At 34.9% G+C, this 20,217-nt stretch overlaps 1 protein-coding gene across 1 annotated transcript in view; it reads left to right on the top strand.

The window, feature by feature from the left end:
- SNTG2 (syntrophin gamma 2) overlaps window positions 1–20,217 on the top strand; it is a 241,352-nt gene that overhangs the window by 117,101 nt on the left and 104,034 nt on the right. Inside the window, exons 3-6 of the mRNA XM_063389285.1 lie at window positions 10,462–10,518; window positions 10,606–10,663; window positions 19,616–19,659; window positions 19,769–19,810. Of these exons, the coding sequence (XP_063245355.1) occupies window positions 10,462–10,518; window positions 10,606–10,663; window positions 19,616–19,659; window positions 19,769–19,810 (201 nt within the window). The remainder of the gene's footprint in view (window positions 1–10,461; window positions 10,519–10,605; window positions 10,664–19,615; window positions 19,660–19,768; window positions 19,811–20,217) is intronic.

Genomic DNA, 20,217 nt, shown 5'->3' with positions numbered 1-20,217 from the left:
GACAAGCTGCTTTTAGGTATCTTGAAAAATCCTTCTGGATTTGGAGCTAATTAAGGAATTAATATTTTGCAGTGCATTTTTATATATAATGTTACATTTATAATTGTATGTAACTATTTATAAATGTTTATATAATTTATATTTATATGCTAAACATGCAGTTGTTCCATCAAGGCACATTTCAAATCTTCAGACTTGGCAAATTCTAGTGTTCTAAGCAAGTCTTCATGACTTGGTGTTATGTTTGGGCTGTTCAGATTTTAAGGATAAAGGAGAAGGTATGGATGCATCAGAGTCACAGTGGTGGAGTTGCCCTCTGTGATGAAACACCTACCTGGATGGATAACAGCTGAGCTTCAGCTTCAGTAAGGCTTTTGACACTGTCTCTCAGTATCCTCATAGGCAGGTTAACGAGCACTGGAACAGATTGCCCAGAAGCATTGTGGAGTCTCCTTCACTGGAGATATTCAGGAACAGTCTGGACACAGTCCCTGTGCTCTAGGATGGTCCTGCCTGAGCAGGGAGGTTGGACCAGATGCCCCACTGTGGTTCCTTTCACACTCATTCTGTGATTCTCTGAATTGGTGCACGCTCAAAGAACCCAAGCACAAAAGTATTGACAGAATTGGTGAATTGAAAATAAATAGACAGTTTTCCCTATCTACCAAATATTTTTATCAGAAGATATTTTTACCCCCATATTTAAAGTTTAACAATACTCACAGAAATAAATTAACTGTATGACAGACAGGACGAGATCAATTTTAGTTAAAGAAGAAACAGGAGGCATTAATTTTTAAATGTTATATTTCATGAAGGTGCTATTGTGCTTTAACTCTTTCTCACTTTACCTGCTAAAATTGATTTCTTACATACAGTATCTCATCCTTAATATCCTTTGTTTTTCATCCATGTATATTGCTTCATCCTTTTCCTGTTGACAGTTGACAGTTTTATGCCTCTCCTCTTTTCATAACCATTTTCTTGCTTTTATTTTGTATTTTATTTTTGTAAGAAAATGAACGGAAATCCATCTGGTTTTTTATCAAAATTGGTCCTTCTCACAGAGCTGAATTGTCTCTGAATTGGTCAGGGGTCAGACAAAGAGGTTTTGAATGCAGGCGGATGGCATCTTGATTAGGACTCCTCAGAGGCTTATTTGAGTCTAATAGAAATAGTATAACAAAAACCTTTGCATGCTGGATACTCAATGTTCCAGCTTCACAAGCTGTGTCTTAGAATGAAGCAAAGTAGGTGAACAAGGAAGAAAACCAGCAAGATAAGTTGGTTTGTTGATTAAAAAAATAGAAACAGTGTCTGAAAATACTGTTTAAATCCCTGGTGAGATTTCTATGGGTTTTCCTTTATAACTCAGAGGCTAATAAGGACACAGAAGAATGTTATTTTAGAAAACATCTAGGGAACAGATCTGCAAAAGAATCTGATTTTTTTTTAACCCAAGGAAATTTCTGTCTCAAGAACTCCTAGTATTGCAGTTTGCCCAGTGAATGTTCTACAATTGCTAGTGTGGTATTTTACTCCATTTTTTTTAATGTAATAATGAACAAAATCTATCCTTGTTTTTCCCTATCTTTTTTGAAGCATCAAGTGAATTATTAAGTCTTCCTTTTGAAACTAAGATCATTTGTATAGAGAAAATACATTATTTAACTGTTTGTTATTTTTCCATGCTCTGGAAAGCTGACCTAGATACTTAGAAGATAGATATCATGTAATTCCTTAGGAACTTCATTATGACAGGTCCTGCTACCACTCTGAGAACCGTTAGAAGTTTGCATCACAAAATAAATATGAGTATTTCTTAGCATGACAAAAAAACTTTTATTATTAAAGATAGAAAGAATAAGTAGCTTAAAAGAAAGGCTGATAAATAGAACAGAAGAATGCAAAGGACACTTTGAATATTCCTGAAAAAAATCTCTTCCTGAAATGTGGAAAGAGTCCAGCTAGGGGTGAGTACTGATACCAACAAGATAAAATAAAGGCATCACAACTTGGATAAGCCACACATATACGTAAATATATGAAATTTCAATAAATCTATTAACCTTGAAGCTATTACGGTGTCAGGACTGGTAAATTGTTGCTTAGACATTTGTGAGAGGCCTTGTAGCAGTCTAAAACTTTTAACTGTTAGGAGCAAACTGTCTGACTGTGATGGAAGCATGAGGCTTTCCAGTATCAATGTTTGGGATATTGATGGATCCAACCTCTGTTGTTCATCTTCGCTATAGTCAGCCTGTGAAATGCTGTGCAAAGTTGAATGCAGATTGGCATTACTTAGAGAAAAACTGTATTCTGGCAGGACTTAGTTGTAATTTGTTGTTATGGGATGATTTTGAAAGTAATCAGCTAATTGTTAACGGAAAAGGTATTCTCATATCTTGACACAGGCCCTATATATATGTTGTTAGTAACTCTGGAAATCTGTATTTCTAGATGACCTGCATTGATGTAATTTGTATCTGAGAAGAGTCTGGAGTCTTTTCACACCACTGGCCAAAAGAGCTCCTGTCCCAAACTCAGTGGAGGAGCCCCTGAGGATTATTCTGAAGTCATACTGAGACTGTGTTTCATTCAGACACATTAATATGATTCCTTCCCTCAGAGGAACAAAACACCATGGGCTTTGAAAGTCATCCTAATTAGAATGGATCATGTAATAAATTATTTTGAAAGGGACCTCCTGAGGTTATCTAGTTCAACCCACTGCTGATAGATTCCAAATTGCTGAGGGCTTTGTCCATTCATGTTTAGAGTATCTCCAGCTCTCTGGGAAGCTCTTGATGCTCAACCATGTGAAGTTCTTTCCTATTGTTATCCTCAGTTGGAATTTCCTTTGTTGCAAGTTGTGACTGTTGCGTCTAATGCTTTTTCTTTGTACACCTGTGAGAACAATTTTTTGAGTTTTTTTCTTGTTTTGCTTTTGGTTTTTTGTTGTTTAATCTTTCCTTAGCTTAGCTTTGTAAAAAAAATGAGTGACTTCATTTTTGTCCAAAAAACTCCACAGAAATTCCCCCAAAAATCCACTTTTGCCTCAAAAGAACCCCAAAAGTAGCCCACAAAAAAGTCACACAAGCAAACAAAACCCCATCAACTTTTATCTACGGTAATATGACAATGTAACATTAATAATAAGGTAATAATGTAAACTGAAAAAAATGTTATTAAATTTAATCTGTAGATATCCCAGGTCTTTTTTAGCACATGAAAAGATCTGCTTTTGATTTTATACAAAGCCAAACAGCGACTGACATGCCTCGGTCAATTTTTACTGTATTCTTCCTGTCCTTTAAGGGAAAGGTGAGAACCAGTGCAGTGCAAGAAGTTAAACTTCAAAACTCTCCCATTCAAAACAATATTTTGATTTTTGTTTGCCTGTTCCTTATTACATTTTGACTTCACTTCATGGAAGTGAAGAATAAGGCATCATGTGTTACCACAGAGGACTAATTTGTGTGTTTCCCTCTCTTTCTTGACGTTTTCTTGACTTACATTTACACTGTCTCAATAATTTTTTCCACTTAATGAGTTACACTGTCTTTTTAAACAATGCAACTGTTTCTAAGAGTATATTCTTAGGCTATTAAAAATGATCCAGACTTGGAACTAAAGTTAGTATAGACACCCATGAAAGCTTTTCCTGGAAACCAGACTCTATAACCAACAGTATAGCAAATCCTACTTGTAATAAAGTTCTTTAATTCAGACCCCACCCCCAGTGTAGTTTTAAAGAAAAGGTGCTTCATTATTTTTCAAAGCATTCTTTGGTTGTTTACCAGGGTTAATTATAAGATGTTCATGGTTGCAGTTCCATGAGAGGACAGTATTAAGGACTTGTGGCAGTGCAGACATGGCATGTTCCGTCAGACTGAGGCTAACTGTGTGATATTTACATTTTCCTCATGCTGCACTCATTTTTTAAGATTTGCATATACTCAGGACATACATAAGTAGTAACAGAAGTGAGTAAGGAAGCAGCAATCAAAATTCAGTGCTTTCTGGCTTATAGTCAAGTATTTTTTGAACCTGGCTGCCATATACTGATAGAAGCAATGTCTGTTCCAGTCCTAGGTGTTGGCATCTGGTATGTTGTATGATATATAAAATATATCATATTATCATAAGGCTGTGTGGTTCTAGCCTTGTCACGTAGATGCCTATATTAGACTTAGTGGTTAACCATACTGCAGCACCATCTCTTGTTAGCATGCTGCACATACACGCTCTCCTTAGTATGGTGTTTCTGTTGAATTCCATCTAGAAATAATTTTGGCAAGAGCAGCCCCTACTGTACTTTAAAATCCATATTTCTACAAGGAAAATGAGTGTTAGAATGGGTTGTGGGGGTTTAGGTAAGTCCTTGGCCTTTTGCCCAGGCCTCTGGCAGGAGGCAATAGCTTTATTGAGGTGCTGGCCACCTCAATGCCCACTCTCATTTGCAAGTTCTTTAATAACGGCTGATTCGGTCCATTATAAAATGAATTATTTATTTAATAGACAAAAAGCTAACAGACATAAGACTTAAAAAAATCCCTAATACTACACAGGAATAAGGATAAAAAGAGAAACTACTAGTTAGTATACAGCACCAGGTTAAAGGTACCTATTAATGTTACAGCTAGCGAAGAAATAACTTGTGATTCAGTGTATCTTATCATCCAGTTGTTGGTGGGGCACACATCAAGATCCTTTGCCTCAATTCCAGAGGGAAGTAACCACAGATTTGGTTCCCAGCTCTGGGGAGAAGTCTCAAATGCGTCAGAGTGTAAGAGGCTTCTCCCTTTATGGTAACTTGTGTGTTTTTTATAGTTTGTAAAACAGCATTTCTTAGTCAAGAATATTTCTTTTATCTCTTCCCACATCTGCTCTCCAGACTAAAATGTTGATTCTTAGCTGAGGTCTGGGCCCTTTTGGTGCCAGAGATGACCCCTTGCTGGGTCTTTTATCCCCTGGGTTATCCCTTCCATATGCACCTGCCATCTGTGGTGGAGAGGAGGCGGGGTAGACATCCTGCCAGTCAGCCAGCCCGTGCAGGGCAACCTGTGCCACTGGGTAGGTGGAATTCTGCTGCCAATGAGTGAGAAGTGAGGGTTGTATGAGCAGAAGTGGAAATATCTGTGTGGCAAAATGCTAAATACATGTTGAACAATTTGCTGAGGAAGCTCGAGGTGTGGAGGGTGTGAGCTGAGAAAACCCTCATCTTGGGAACTCCCCATCTTAAGGAGAAAAATTTCCTGAAGGATTTCAACATATCCTTGCTCATCATCCTCTTTTCTTCTTTTGGGATATGTAACAACCAGCAGGAGGTCTGCCTTTTATGATACATTTTACTACGTCTCACATTCTTATCTGTTTCTTCAGTCATTTCCTGTTTCATAAAGTCCTTATTGTACCTTCAAGGGATGCTAAGAAAAGGAACATATGGCTGCTATGTTAAGTTCTAAGAAAAAAACTAAGTCTATTCCAAGTGAAACCAGGACAAACTGTCTTCTTACTCCTTCAGGTATCAGACTGTTTCTTCCCTTGCATCCATTTAGGACAGGTTTTAGTTTTATTATTACACTTTCTGTTTTCCTTTTACCTTTCCCCTGTATGTTTCCCAAGGGCCTGGGTGGCAAACTGGTTTTTTTTATTTTCTATTGCAAACCTGTCATGTAGTATCTGTAGTTATTTTGACATCTTACATTCAACAAGTAAGGAGAACTTCTGAGAATACTCCTTCCAATAAATACTAGATGCAAATTTAGATGTAGGAGTAAATTTATTTTTAAAAATCCCTGTAAACAGTGCAGCAATAATTTTTTTGTTCTCTTTGTTCACTTTTTCCTATCTTCCTGTTTATCTACTTTTTATGTTTAAGGACTAGTCTACTGTCTATTAAGGCAATCGTCTGTTGTGGTTTGAGTGTGGGGACTAGATAGGCTCATGTATCAAGGCATGTTTAGTCATGGCTATTTATCAAACACATATAATTTATACTTGTTCTTTTTCTGGGTTAAGTAAAGGTGACCAGTTCCTTTGAGTCTAGACCAGTGACTTTTGTCTTAATTGGTAATATTGATGATGTGTCATGATACTGAGCCTGTTGGTGCCCCTACATTCCATATGATTTGTTGGTGTGGCCATTGTTACAAACGGTACTGGTATTGCTTGACTCATTTTTGCCAATATCTGAAGTAGTGTAAAGCACATAGCACCCTTCGATAACGGCAGAGATTAGCCTGACTACTCCTAGCCCATGGGCACAGACTCAGACTAACAGGTGGAGTTGGTACCAGGAATTTAACCCTGCAATGCTATTGGCCAGTGAAGCAACAGATGGAGAGGAAATGACACCATCACACTGGGGCAGTGATCAGCTTAGTTACCTCCAAGGCCATTATTGAGAACATGAGGAAGTGTGACCTTGGCAGCTCTGCCCAGCTCATAGCTATGGTCCTACCATAAGAGCTATTCCCACAAAATTTAATGCTGTCAGCATCCAGGTCCTGCAGCAGGAAAGGTGCCCACACAGGAGACAAGTCAGCACCGGGATTCCCCACTCAACCTCCTTGCTGTGGAGACAGGGCAGTTCAGGAGGACACTGGTAGGGTCATCACAGTAGTCTTATGATAAGCAGAAGGGAAAGAACAAAATTAAAGCATTGGTAATCTGTTTCTTACAACCTGTCCTAGCCATTATGAATGGGTTTGTTTCTTGGAACAGTTTCTACAAAACCTGAAGAACATGGTCTGTGTCAAGTGCTCCAGCCTTTTCTGCTATGTACTGCAGTTTGATGACTGGAAATAATATATGTATTCACTAATATTTTCATGCAGACTGGAACAGAGAAGTAAAATATTGTACATACAGAGTCCTTTTTCAAAAACTTCTCTTCATATCAATGACATTGAAGTGCTTCAAACAGAATCACCCTCTTAAGTCCCCATAGTACATTACTAAGATAGATAGACAGACAGATAGATAGACAGACAGACATACATTTTTCTGGTGAGAGATCCTTTATCACAAGTACCAGTCCTGGGTGTTAGCAATAATGATTGTAATGGTAATAATGACATATTAGGTAGGCATTGGCAGGTGGATATAAAATCTTCCTAAAACACAGCAGCAGAAATAAGCACTACAATTGCCTTTTCATGTTGCCCATTAAGCTCCAGTCATACCACTTCATATGAACAAATATCAAGACATAAAAGACTTTCCCAGAGATAAACTTTTCTCTAAAGTTATTCAGTTTCTTTAACAGAATCTAGTAAATCTTCTGTGTAGAGCTATCTCATACCTAAAAGATGGGTATTTGACCATATAATTCTCCCCATTACATTTGAAAGTGTCATTCAGTTTGCAGCTAATAAAAGTATAGAATTTTTTTCAGCTATAATTATTCATTTTAGCTGTTACAAGCAGCACTGCACTTGTTGCCAAGCAGTCTCTTCTCTATACAATTGTTGACATAGTGTTTTTTTGAATGATGTCTGCATCTTATATGGTTAAAATTTCCTGTTGTATCTGATTTTCAATATATTCCCTGTCTGGCATCTGAATTCTTGGAGTTCCTGAAATTTTCTGTCTCACCAGTTGACAGCTTGCAACAATAAAAGGTCTCAAAAAGACAGGAATATTTCATATTGGTATCCTGCCAATTAGAGTTTTATTACTTACTGTCTTACTTTGTTACTTATTGTCTATTCAAATGCATCCTGAAGTTTTATGTGGGTTACTACTTTGTCCTCTAATCTCCTAGAAACAGGAAAGAAACAGGCTGTTGTGCCATGGGGGTACATAATTGCTTCTGCTTGGTAGCACACCTGTAATGAGTGATTGTTATAGAGTACACATCGAGTGCTTTGGAACTCATGAGAATAGAGTTTCGAGAAACTGTAGATACTATTGAATAAAACAAAACAAAGCAAAAAAAATACTATTTAAAGAGCAAAAGGTTTATCTAAAAAAAATTAATTTCAGCTTTGTTGTTCTGACTGATAATTAGTAAGACTGTCTAAAGAGTTTTCCTTGCCTATAATGAAATAAAAATTACACAGTAAACTATAGCACTGTATTTTTATTTTTTTAACACTGTTACGAGTGTCTGTCTCACTTCACTCTAAAACCATAAATAAATTCCTCTGGAAATAAAAATTGTATCTCGCCTGCAGGCAAACAAAAAGTGAAATAAGATGTTTGTATGTTTGACTGAGACATACACACTGGGTTTTCAGCTGCATATGTGCATGGCATTAATGTCACAAAGAGATAGGGTTTTTATTTCCCCACAAATATTGCAGTTCAGTTTTGGCAAGATGTTTTGGAGTAGAGTTTTCTTTCATAGTTATTTGCAAAGCTACTGTGAGTTTCAGTCCAAACTTCATAGTCATGAAATTTTGTCCTTGCATAACAAATTCAGGACTGATTCAGACCTGAAGTCTACTGAGGCGACTGTCCTTTTTCTGACAGCAGCTGTTAATGTTTCTGTAGAAAAGACAAACAGGGCAAGAAAATCATGCTTTTCTAGTCATGGCAAATTATATATGATCATGGAATTGAAATAAATTTGTGTAAATGATCATGATCATGATATTTAATCATGCTGAGCTTTTAGCATTTTACTTTACAAATTGAACATCTTGAAAAAAAGAAAAATTTTGCGTTTTTTAAACATAGTTTTTTCTAAGCTGTTATGTAAGAATTATTTAAGTATGAGTTTAGTATGGTCTTTTAATAGAAATATTTGAATATCTGTAATGAGCAATGCTAGGAACTATTTAAATAGAAATATCAAGATTATACCAATGTTATGCAAGTAGTTTGTTTCATAGGGCTACCTTATCAATCATATAAAAATGCATGCTAGCTCTATCTGAAAGTACAAGATGCCAATAAGTACTACCCTACTTGTCTTTTTTATAAAATAGCTAAAAATTTCCACACAGAAGCTTTCTATTTGTTGTATGAGCATGCTAAAGCAAATGTGGAAATATTTATTCTATTGTCACCTCATGATGGAATATATTAGGACAATAAATTTCCAAGGTGTAAATACAGGGGAAGTCAAACAAAAATTAAGTAAGCAGACAGCCATTAGTTCCTGGAAAGCACATCTTGGGAGTGAGTCACTGAATTCAAAGTTAGGGATGTATTCTGATTCAGATCAGATCTGAACTTTGTCAGCAAGTGTCATAATTTTGATCAAAAGTTTTGATGCAGTTCCAAATGCAGTTCCAAATGAAGAAAAAACCTGAAAAAATGAAAAGATTTGCATTAGCACAGATTTCAAAGAAACTGAATTATATCAGCTGAAACTGAACATATGAACTTTTTGATACATTGGGTACCATGTTCATAATACAGCAGTTTTCCATTTTTAGCATAGACTAGTGTAGTACAGTATTCATGGGAGCAGAAGTAATTTTGAAAATGTATGAAACAATTCTTAATTTTTTTTACCATATGGATTATTTTTATCTACCTAAAATAAAACTGAAATTCCAAATTTATTTTGTTTCACTTTCCCCTGAGTCAATATGAACATATGTCTAGCATGATGAGTGTTAAAAAAAAAATAACTATATATATTAAAATAACTTGTTATTATGAGATTATGGTCTTGACTGAGATAAAAAATTATATTTATCTGAATCAGTGAAATTGTAAAACACCCAGATGGAGAGTATACATATAGGAGTAATCTTATAAATAGAGAAAGAAAAAAAAAATATTTTATCTTATATGTTCAGGAATGTAAAGATGGCATTCTATCCACTACTGTTCAGCATGTTCCAAAAAAGTTCCCATCAACTGTATAATTATTGTCAACAGATGAAGTGCTATTATTATGTTGTCAGGCACCATGAGTTACACATTATTGAAACCTCAAATTCAGCATACTGTTAAACATATGGTAGATTTCTCTAGAAAAATATTGATAAAGGTTTATTTTCCTTATGCATTTAAATTTGAAATGAAAAAAATGAAACGTTTGAAGCAGACTACCACTAAAATTTTTCAGCATATCCTGCAAAAAAATTACATAGAGATCTGAAGATGTAGACTAGAAAACATTTGTATTTTTGGTTGAAAAATTAGATCAAATATGCATACACTATAGCTACGAAAATGCACACATTTGAGCTCTTCATATAGTTTTCACTTGTCAAAGCAAAAGTATGTACAAATACCTGTTCAGGAAGAATATCACTTCAGAGATAGAAAAGCTTACTGATGTCTAAATATACAACTTATAAGTTCTGCTCTCTGTGATAAGGAATTAATTAAGTGCCTATAAATCAATGTCAAATGATACTTCAGAACTGATCATTCAGATTCTAGGCTACCTTTAAGAATTTTTTTAAGTAAATGAGAGCCTAGGAACATCTTTTATGCTCATTCAGATATTGTATTTTCACCTAAATTTATTTTTTCTACAATTTTTTAAAGCACAGAACTGTTACACTTCGCAGACAACCAGTTGGTGGCTTGGGCTTAAGCATAAAGGTAGGGGTAATGTCTCTTTTCTTCTTTTAAATTTCAGTATGACCACTTCAGTCTTGATATCTCATGGTTAATATGTCTCTCTTACAGGGCGGTGCTGAGCACAAAGTGCCTGTCGTCATATCAAAAATATTTAAAGACCAAGCAGGTAACTTATGCTATTTACTTATATAGTACTGTAGTTATTAATAGTTTCAGGAATCCATTTTTACTTCAGTAAGACAGTTATGTTATAAACAAAACATTTAAAGTTATTTGCAAAAACATAAGTATGACAGAAGAAATCCATTGATGTACTTAACTTTTATAATGCAGAGGACGGAAAAAGTACAAACCAATTTTTTTTTCCCCACACAGTAATTCACTGCTGTATGGTATGACTAACTGTGCCTAGGCACCCGCAGAGAGTGATTTGTGATGTTTATTATGGTGAAGATAACATAACATCTAAATCAGTATAGTCTATCCCGTTTAAGTATTACCTTGACATTAATCTAGCAAAAGGAACCTTTTCAGACCTGAAACTGAACTTGGCAAGGTGGAGAAGTGGTCTGGAAAAGAAAGGGGCTGTTTAGTGAGGAAAAGTTTCATGTGGGTGAGTAGTGCCTTGCAATATGAACTAAGGATCTTAGATGATCAAAAGCAAAGTAATTTTCTCTTCTCTGATTGATGTAGACATGGGGATAAGTTTGTTCTTTTATTTTCTGAGGGATTCTTTTACATATATTAAGATTGGTTGTCTTCCAAAGCTTCTATGTGTTTCCTCTCTTCCCTAGTATAAATCTACCCATTTCATGTAACCTTTCCTTCAAAAGAACACAAAGACTGTGATCCTCAGTGCATGTCCTGCTCCTTAAAGGTCTCAAAGCCATTGATACAATCTTTTAAACTCATCAGGCTCTTTTGCTGCTTTTCTGTAATGGAGATTAAGCACATTTTCTTGACAACATGTTTAAACTCATGCTTTACTAGGTCGAAGACTGTGCTGATTTTTCCCCTCTGCATTTTCTTCAGGGAGTCCCTTTTTTACTTGAAATGAATACCTGATTTCATCTGATACCTTGTGAATGTTGAATGGATTGTCTATGCCTGTATCCCATTGGAAACACTACTTCAAGTTTCTTGTGTACAGTACTTACATTTCTTTTTATAATATTGTTTCTGAAGTGAGGAAGAGAAGATGTTTTTATATTAATTGTGTTACTTTATATGGAACAGTGATATGCTCCTTAAACACACAGTAATAAACAATACCAAGAAAACGTGCATGAAAATAATAATTATAAATTAATATAAGCATTCAGGTCTAAGGGAAGTAATTCAGGAAGTTATTAAACAACAAGGAAAGCTATTCCTGCTCTCTTAGGGCATAGTTCTTTCAAGGTTAGTAGTGAGTTTGTATATAGAATATTTATATTCAGAGTTTTGTACATTGTGAATAGTTTTTCTTTATCTGCATTTATTTGTAGAGTAACAAATGCAACAACAATTTTTATGGGGTCAGCTTTTTACTTCAAATTTGAAAATCATTCCTCAGAGCATCTTTGTCAGATCTATGCACAGTGTTACTCTTCTAGTATCATATATAACTGGAAATCAAGAGAACATGTCTGAATTTATGTCAGAGGTGACATTGAGGCCATATTTATGGTTTTAGATTCTAGTGTTTTAATGCAAGAGAAAGCAGTCTGGTAATATTATTTAAGGGAAAAGAAGAAGTGTTCTACAAATATGTGCATTTTCTCTCCATTTATATAATATATCTATATTGAAACACAGACACACATACCAAAATACAGATGTACTTACATAAAAGACTATCTGCAAAAAGTTCAGTATAATGAGAGGAAGTGTTATACCTGATGACAGATGAGACCAGTACAGATTTATCCAAAACTAAGTTTTGTACTGAAAATCTGTGTATTCATAAGGTAGATAAATCACCAATGGACTTTCATTACACAAGGTACGAGTAACAGTGAAACTGATTAGGTGGCTTTAAGAGTGGCTTGTAGTTAAGCAGTGAGATTCATTGCTGCTTCAAGCAAATACACTGAACTTTAAAAGAACAAAAAAGGGCTTTATTGTGCAGTAACATTAGAAAGTAAATAATTTACCTGATCAAAAAAACAGTTTCTTATCAGGCATTTTACTGTTTTCTGTACACAACAAAAATGCCTGAACGTACATGAGGAGAATTCTCCTTAATAACTAATGAACGGATTTCCTCAAATGGTTGATAATTTGTGATACTTCTCATGAAATTTAATACTTTTTATATGACAACACTGTAAAATCATGTTTACAACTTTACATTGTTTGGATATCGTACTATTTTTCAGTTCCAAATGCAGAAGCATAATAGAATAAAACAGTTGCTTCTTTTTTAGATCTCTGTAACCTTTGTGCTATCTAAGTAAAGTAATTAGGTACTGTTTAATTTTTGTACTGTTTAATTTTTTTCAAACATTGGATAAGTGATTTTATTTGTATTGATCTAAGCATCAGCTGACAGCATTTGTGCGTCAGCTTTTGAAATAGGATGAACATTTCAATAGGATTTAATTTCATTATTCCGGGAAGCACATCCATAGCAGCAGTGCTTATAAAAACTGTTCTTATAGTTTTGACCTCTTAGCTATGATCACTGTTTATAAATTTCAAATGAAGTTATTCTACATCACTCTTCTTTTCTGAACAAGTTCACTGAAACATACACAGAAACACAGTTCAAGAGCATTACTTTACATTTCTGAAATACAAGATTAATTGGTCACTCAGTGCTGGAGACTGATGTTCAATGTATTAAAAATCATGTATTTATATAATATAAAAATATCCTGAGGCTTTCCTGAGCACATCCTCCTCAAAAATATTAGAGCAAGTATGGCTGATTCCAATGACTTGACTCATCACCAAGTTTGGCCTTTTTACATTTTTTCTTTTGATTTTGTCTTCCATTCTAGCAAAGGTTACATTTTTTCTCCTTCCTCCAAATCTTTTGCTAAAGGTAATGGCACAGGGAAAAAAGTTCTGTGCCAGACAGAATGAGAAAAAGTAAATGCAAACTTCAAAAAACAATGTAGAGTTATAAACTCAAGAGTAAAGTGATATGATTTGCCACAGAGTAATTTTTACCCATAGGAAATTATTTCATTTCCAAAACCAAGATTTTTTCCTACCTAGATATCAAATCATCAGTTGACTCAGGGTACTAGCAATATTGCTGATAATCTCCCAGATTATGAAAAGCATTATTGATGTTGAAACTTCTCAGTAATGTTCTTCTATAAGCCTGATTCAGGCTGGTTTGGGTTGTGGGGTTTTTTAATGCAGTTTAATACAGTATTGCTTTTCTTGTGTTTTCCTTTGAAATTGGCTTAAGATGTAGTACATTGTATTTGTTGTACATTGATTGGTGATTTGCTGTTAGTTTCTAGGTGTGTAATATTTTTATATATGTGCTATAATCATATTAACAATTTATTTAGGGCAAATAGTGCTGTAGACTTAAAGTCAAATAAATGTAGAGTCCTATCCTTGGAGCTATGTAACATAATGTCCTGAACTTGGAAAGGAATCATGTCAGTCAGGTTTACTTGTTGTACAGTGAATCCATCATATCGATTAAAAATACTTCAGAGGATCTTCAGGCATTATGTGTGGTTGAAGTGTACAAGCTTTCATGTGTTTACATCTTTCTCTGTGTACTCCCATTTTTGATTACTAAAGATTCTTTATGAGTTTGTGGAACCTAGATGGTGGAGGCTGTAAAAATGAATGGATTTTGAAATCTAACCTCCTCCTATATACAAGTGATTTACCACATATAATATTGGAAATTCTGGTTGTTTAAACATCAAACAATAAAGTACTGTTTTGTGTTACAGAATTATGCAGTTAGCAATCACATTTTCATCTGATGCAACTTTTCATTTTGTGAGACCTTCTGCAATAATCTGAATACTGCTGCAAGTTCTGCTCGTAGCTCATTTAATATGTGGAGTCAGACAAGCAGCAATGATGAAACAGCAGTGGGTTCTGCTCATGACGCATGATGAAAATAGGTAAATAAAATTAAGTAAAGCCCAATGGAATATTGTTAGTTTGCATTGTGCTAGTTTAAAAAAAAGTCTCCCTTAAGAGCCAAAAATAATAAAATCTTTTGAATGCATTTTCCCACCTTCTGTAACAAAAGTTGACTCATAACTCAAATTCTGCTGTGTTGAAAAATCTTGTTTTATGTTAAGTCCATTTCTAACTGCTGCTGTATATCATGGCAGGACTGGAATGAACTCCAGATATTCAGCAACTGAAACATTCTTGGCTTAAAACCATGTGCTCTGCAAACACAGACTGTGTCCAAATATCACATCCTGGCTTCCTGCATTCAGCATCATCTGGAGGACATGGCATCAGTTTGATGAGGGCTTTTGACAGTTCCACTTACATGCCAAACAAAGATGGTTTGGTGTGAAATTGTATGTGATACCATGAGTAGTATATTTCTGGGTTTTGGTGTTGATTCCAGTCACCAAAAGGGTACAAGCACAGTAACCCAGCCTAGACTGAACAAGCTGGTGGGCATGATGTGAGATTGCACCAAGCTGCACAGCGTGGTTGTATCCACAGCTGATGTTCTTCATCCCTACAGCTCTGTTCACCTTAGTTTCATCAGCCTTAGAGGTTCATTCCACTGAGCTAGCAAGCTCAATATTAAGTGCAAACAGAGGTATTCAGGTTATCAGGAAGCCAGAATGGATCAAAAATTTGTTACACCTTGTGCTAATGAAGGTGAAGACCAAATGCAAGGCCATCTTTGAACATATAGCCTCATTAGAATATAAGACATTTGAAGCTGGGTGGTGTTTAATTTTTGGACATTATTTCCTAATATCACTTAAAATTTCTTCAGGGTTTTTTTAGCATTAATCTTATTTCCTATCAATCTTTTATTATCTTAGACAGTGTTGTTTTTCTTTATTATTAGAAAGCTAATGATATTTGAAGTTAGCATACTCATTCTTTCTCATGGACTTATGTCTCCACCTATAAACTTATTTTCAGAAGGCATGGAAGCATATTCTTAACATTCTGGATTTCCTTTTAACTGTTGCCTTCTCAAGATTAGACAGGCTGTGAATGGCAGTACCTCCTAATAGGAAGAGCATATTAATGAACTGTTGAAGATCACTCAACAAGTAAAAGCAAGGTATTTTGATCTCTGATTCAGAAATTTTTTTCTATTGAACCTAATAAGAATGTAAGGTCCAACATCTGTCAATAATTGAGTTAATATAGTTGTGGTTTAAACCACAGTTTAAAGTTCTTGCTTGCAGCAGTTGTATCTTTACAGTCATGAGTGTAGTTATGTCCACTTCATGGAAGAGGAGGGGAAAAATACATCTGGATATGTTGAAGTTGTCTTTTGCATCCTTAAATAGTAATTTTTCCAATCTTTTAATTTCATCCGGTCCCTTAACTATTCCTTTAGATTTTCTTCATGCAGTTAAATACTTATGCATAAATTTATAGTTTAGTTTGTGGATTGAGAGGTCCATTGAGTCAGTGCAGATCACTGTGTTCTTTAAGCAGCATTTTTTGTCATAAGACATAGTACCTTGTGTGTTTCTTGTGTGATTTAGGAATTCAAATAAAATTGTATGAAAATATGTACTATGACCAATTTGAAAAATATAAAGACATCAAATTGTCTACAGACTCAAATCTGCATCGAGATTTACATCAATTAACTAGTTGTAAGTAAGTATTTCCAGAGACTTTGCTCAGTAAGCTCATTAAATTTACCATTTCACTACCTCGGAAATTTTGGAAAACAGCCCTTTTTCAGCCCTAGTGGATAGGAAAAGTAAGAAAAGCAAAGCTAGAATAACTGGTTCTTTTCCCTGTCTCACTGAGTGCAAAAGAATTTTTAATAGTTCATGGCTCTATCCGAGGTTTATTTTTTTTTTTAAGGTTAGAATGATGGATCATTTACATTTGGGAAAGTTTTTCAAATCTAATATTCTCAAAAATAAGATTTTAGGGGTTTTTAATGATTATTTTCATACCATTACTTCAGCATAAGCCCTTTCAGGTTTTCATCCTGCATTCCTTCATTTTGAATTTAATCAATGTACAGCATTTAATCAGCATTAAACCTCTTTAAAGATAATTATGATGAAGAGTAAGGGTGATGTAGCACTATTTATTGTATCACTATTTATTGTAGCACATGCCTCATTTTCTTTTACAGCCTGGTATGTCTCTGATTATCAGTACTGTGTGCTTATTTTATTTTTGGTCTTTTTTCTGGACATGTTCATTTCTACTAAAATATTATTTCAAGAAAAACTTCAAGAGGCAAACTGGGTTCTGAAAAAGTTGCATTTATTGTTTCAGTGAATAAGGTTATATGTTCTGTGGTAGCCCAAAGCTCTTATTGAAGTATTTTGGTTTTAGTATTGCTTTATTTTACACACAGTGGCTATTTCAGAGCAGCCTTTCATAGCACCTTTGTATCTGAGGATGTTGCTAGTGGGATAAAGTTTCACATAACGTGGAAGATTTTACTTAATATTTTTGTCATGTAGAGAGAATGTGATTTCATGAAAACATAATACATGTCTTGTCTTCAGGTTTATTATGCATTAGAGAAAGATGACTGACTTTTTTGTCTCCAAATAGTTTTTCACTTTATTTCTAATATATTTCTAAACCGTATCCTGCATTGTAGTGACACACCCTCTATAATTTGATTCATGGAAAATGTGTTTTTTAGTAATCACCATTGATTTTAAACTATAGACCATTGGTTAAACCCAAAGTCTGTCATCAAAGACACACAAGCATAGCCATGGTGGCAGCAGCAGTTTTCCAGCTTATTGGTTTAGTATGCAGCATAATGCACTTCTAGAGAAAATTCTCTGATTGTCCCAAACGCTGTGCTTGTTTCAGTTTGTAGGGTGTTTGGTATTGAACACATAATGCTTCATCTCTCATTTACTTATGTGGACAGCCTTGATTGTTTTTAGAGACTCTGCAAGCAGGATAATTTCTTTGTGCTCTTAAACTATAAAATTTATTGGCTAACACACACTGCAGTATTCATCATCCCTGTGGAATGAGCAATGGATCCTTGCTGACCTGGCAGTCAACAGTCCCAGGGGAAAGGTTCATAGCTGTAACTAAACAGTGCTTTCCCTAAATCAAGGACCTTTCACTGTCCCATCTTCTGCCCACAAACAGGTGCACAAGAAGCTGGAAGTGAGCATGGCCAGGAGAGGTGACCTGAACTGGCCAAAAAAAAATATTCCATGGCAAAGAAATATTCCATACCATAGAACATCCTCCTTGAAATATGTGGGGAATTGGCTGGGAGCTGCCAGTTGCTGCTTAGGGATGGGCTGGGCATCAGTCAGCAGGGGATGAGGAATTGTTTTAAGCATCACTTGTTTCTCTTGGGTTTTATCACACTGTCTCCATTACTATTATTATATTGTAGTTCATTTATTAAACTGTTCTTATCTCAACCCACGAGGTTTTTTTGTTTGTTCATTTTTTCAAGGCTTCTTCCCATCCCTGGGGACTGGCGTGGAATAGAAAAATGGGACTGGAAAGGAGGGTTAAGCAAGTGGCTGCAGTGTAAATAATTGCCAGCTGAGGTTAAACCATGGCAACTTGCTGATACAAACATGCTTTAAATTTCTCCACTCACTTCTGAGTGCATCAGAAACAGTGGATAAAGTATGCATTCTTTGAATTCATCCTTTTCTGCTTTGCCACAGCTGGAATTTCAAACTCACCTTCTTCCATCTATCTGCAATTCAAGGATGCTCCCACTTTTTAAAAACAGACCTATGGCCCTAACATAAGCACTGAATTAAAAATTGTTCACATTTTTCACTACTGGTTTATGTATTACTAACATGTCAACTAGAAGTTTAGTATTGAGATTCCCAAGCTAATGTTCAGCACCTCTACCAATGTACGTAACCAGAACAGATACTTCAGATTGCTTTGTGACAGTTTTGAACTGCTTTAATTATGTTAAATTTCTGTATGTAGACATCTTTTCTATACCAGGTATTACAAATTATATGCATATTTTTAAATACAAAGTAGGATAAGAGGTGGGGTTAAGACCTCCAATGCAACTTGTAACACAATTTTTAAAATAAATAGTGATATATTTCCTAAGTATTGACTAATGAGCTATAATCTTTTATCTGCCAAACAAGCGATGAAAAATTTTTCTTTTTAAAAAAGTGCTATTTTATAACAAAGGTACATTTGCAGTAGTAACAGCTAAATTGCAGAAATCAAGAATACTCTATGCAGTCTTTTCCTTCTTTTTTACTTCTATTTTCATTTCTCATAATACTGTCTTTATTAACATTGATGGCATTCTTCTATGCCTCAAGCTGTGAGGCTTAATTTTTGAATTAATTAATGCATTTCATGAGATAAATATCCTCAAATTCCATCAAAAAAAAAAAGTTAAAATTTTAAAAGTTAGAGAATAGACCTCAAAAATGTCATTGTACCTATGGAGAGTTGTTTGAAGTTTTGAGACATTTTTCCCATTAACTCTGTAAGGCAGGAAACATGCAAATTGTAGATCAAAATAATATTGTTCTTCGTGACAAAACTAACTCAAACTTCACGTTAAAGAATTGTATTGATTTCTAGTCACAACCTCTTTAATTACAGCAGTCCCTGTAAATTTGTTCAGGGGGAAAGGAATTGCTGAGTAATTTCAGAAACTCCTCTTTCCCTTTTGTGGAAGAATAATGAAAAGTGTGAAGTACATTTTCCACATAATTTAATGAAATCCTTCATTAGTGAGAACTGACATTTGTATTCCATACTAAACAAGTTCTTTATGCTTGGAAAATAAGTCTCTTAATTTGTTTAAAATTGCTAGGAATCTATTACCTTCTTTGGATGAATACTGATTGCTGTGCCATTGGTATTTTCACAACCGAATCAGTTTCAAATGAGGATTACAAAGAGTATGTTAAACCAATTGCTGGAAGAGAATATAGCATTTTTTCAGTACTACTATCAATTAAAATCTACTCCTTCTGTAATTCCACAGCTGAACAGACAGGAATGTTATTTATAGGAGATGCAATAATACAGGTCAGTAAATATTCATTTTTTTCCACAGACATTTGTTTCATACTTTCTTTTATTTCAGTAACTAACTTCACAGTAAAAATCATTTTCTCCCTATCGTGTCTGTTTTTAGGTTAATGGTATAAATGTAGAAAGTGCTACCCATGAAGAAGTGGTAAGTCATTCCACTTTGATTTTTTATTGGTGTACAGAATATTTTATGTCCAAACTGCTCTGTCTCTGGCCTTGTTTCAAATGATTTTACTGTTTTCTATTATAAAGACACTGCTATCATCAGGTTTGTCAAGTTTTTGATTATTAAAACTTTTCCAGTTATTTAATTCCATTTTGAAATACAATTTAGCACAATGTTTGGTCTAACCAGAAACAAAATAATTTATTATTTTACTGATCTCCTTCATTCATCAGACTGTCTGTATGAGGACAAAGCCAGTTCACATTCACTCCATGTGCAGTGCTTTTCCAGTCTGCAGTGCAAGGCCATACAGATAAAAATTGTTACCCCCTGTCGCCTGTTTATTGGCAGTTATCAGTTGATTCACTGAAAACAGTATCTCAGAA

This window comes from Prinia subflava, chromosome 2 (assembly GCF_021018805.1).
Source record: "Prinia subflava isolate CZ2003 ecotype Zambia chromosome 2, Cam_Psub_1.2, whole genome shotgun sequence".
NCBI classification, from domain to species: Eukaryota; Metazoa; Chordata; class Aves; order Passeriformes; family Cisticolidae; genus Prinia; species Prinia subflava.
Note: the sequence above shows the minus strand (reverse complement) of the source record. Positions and strands in the feature narration are given on the sequence as shown.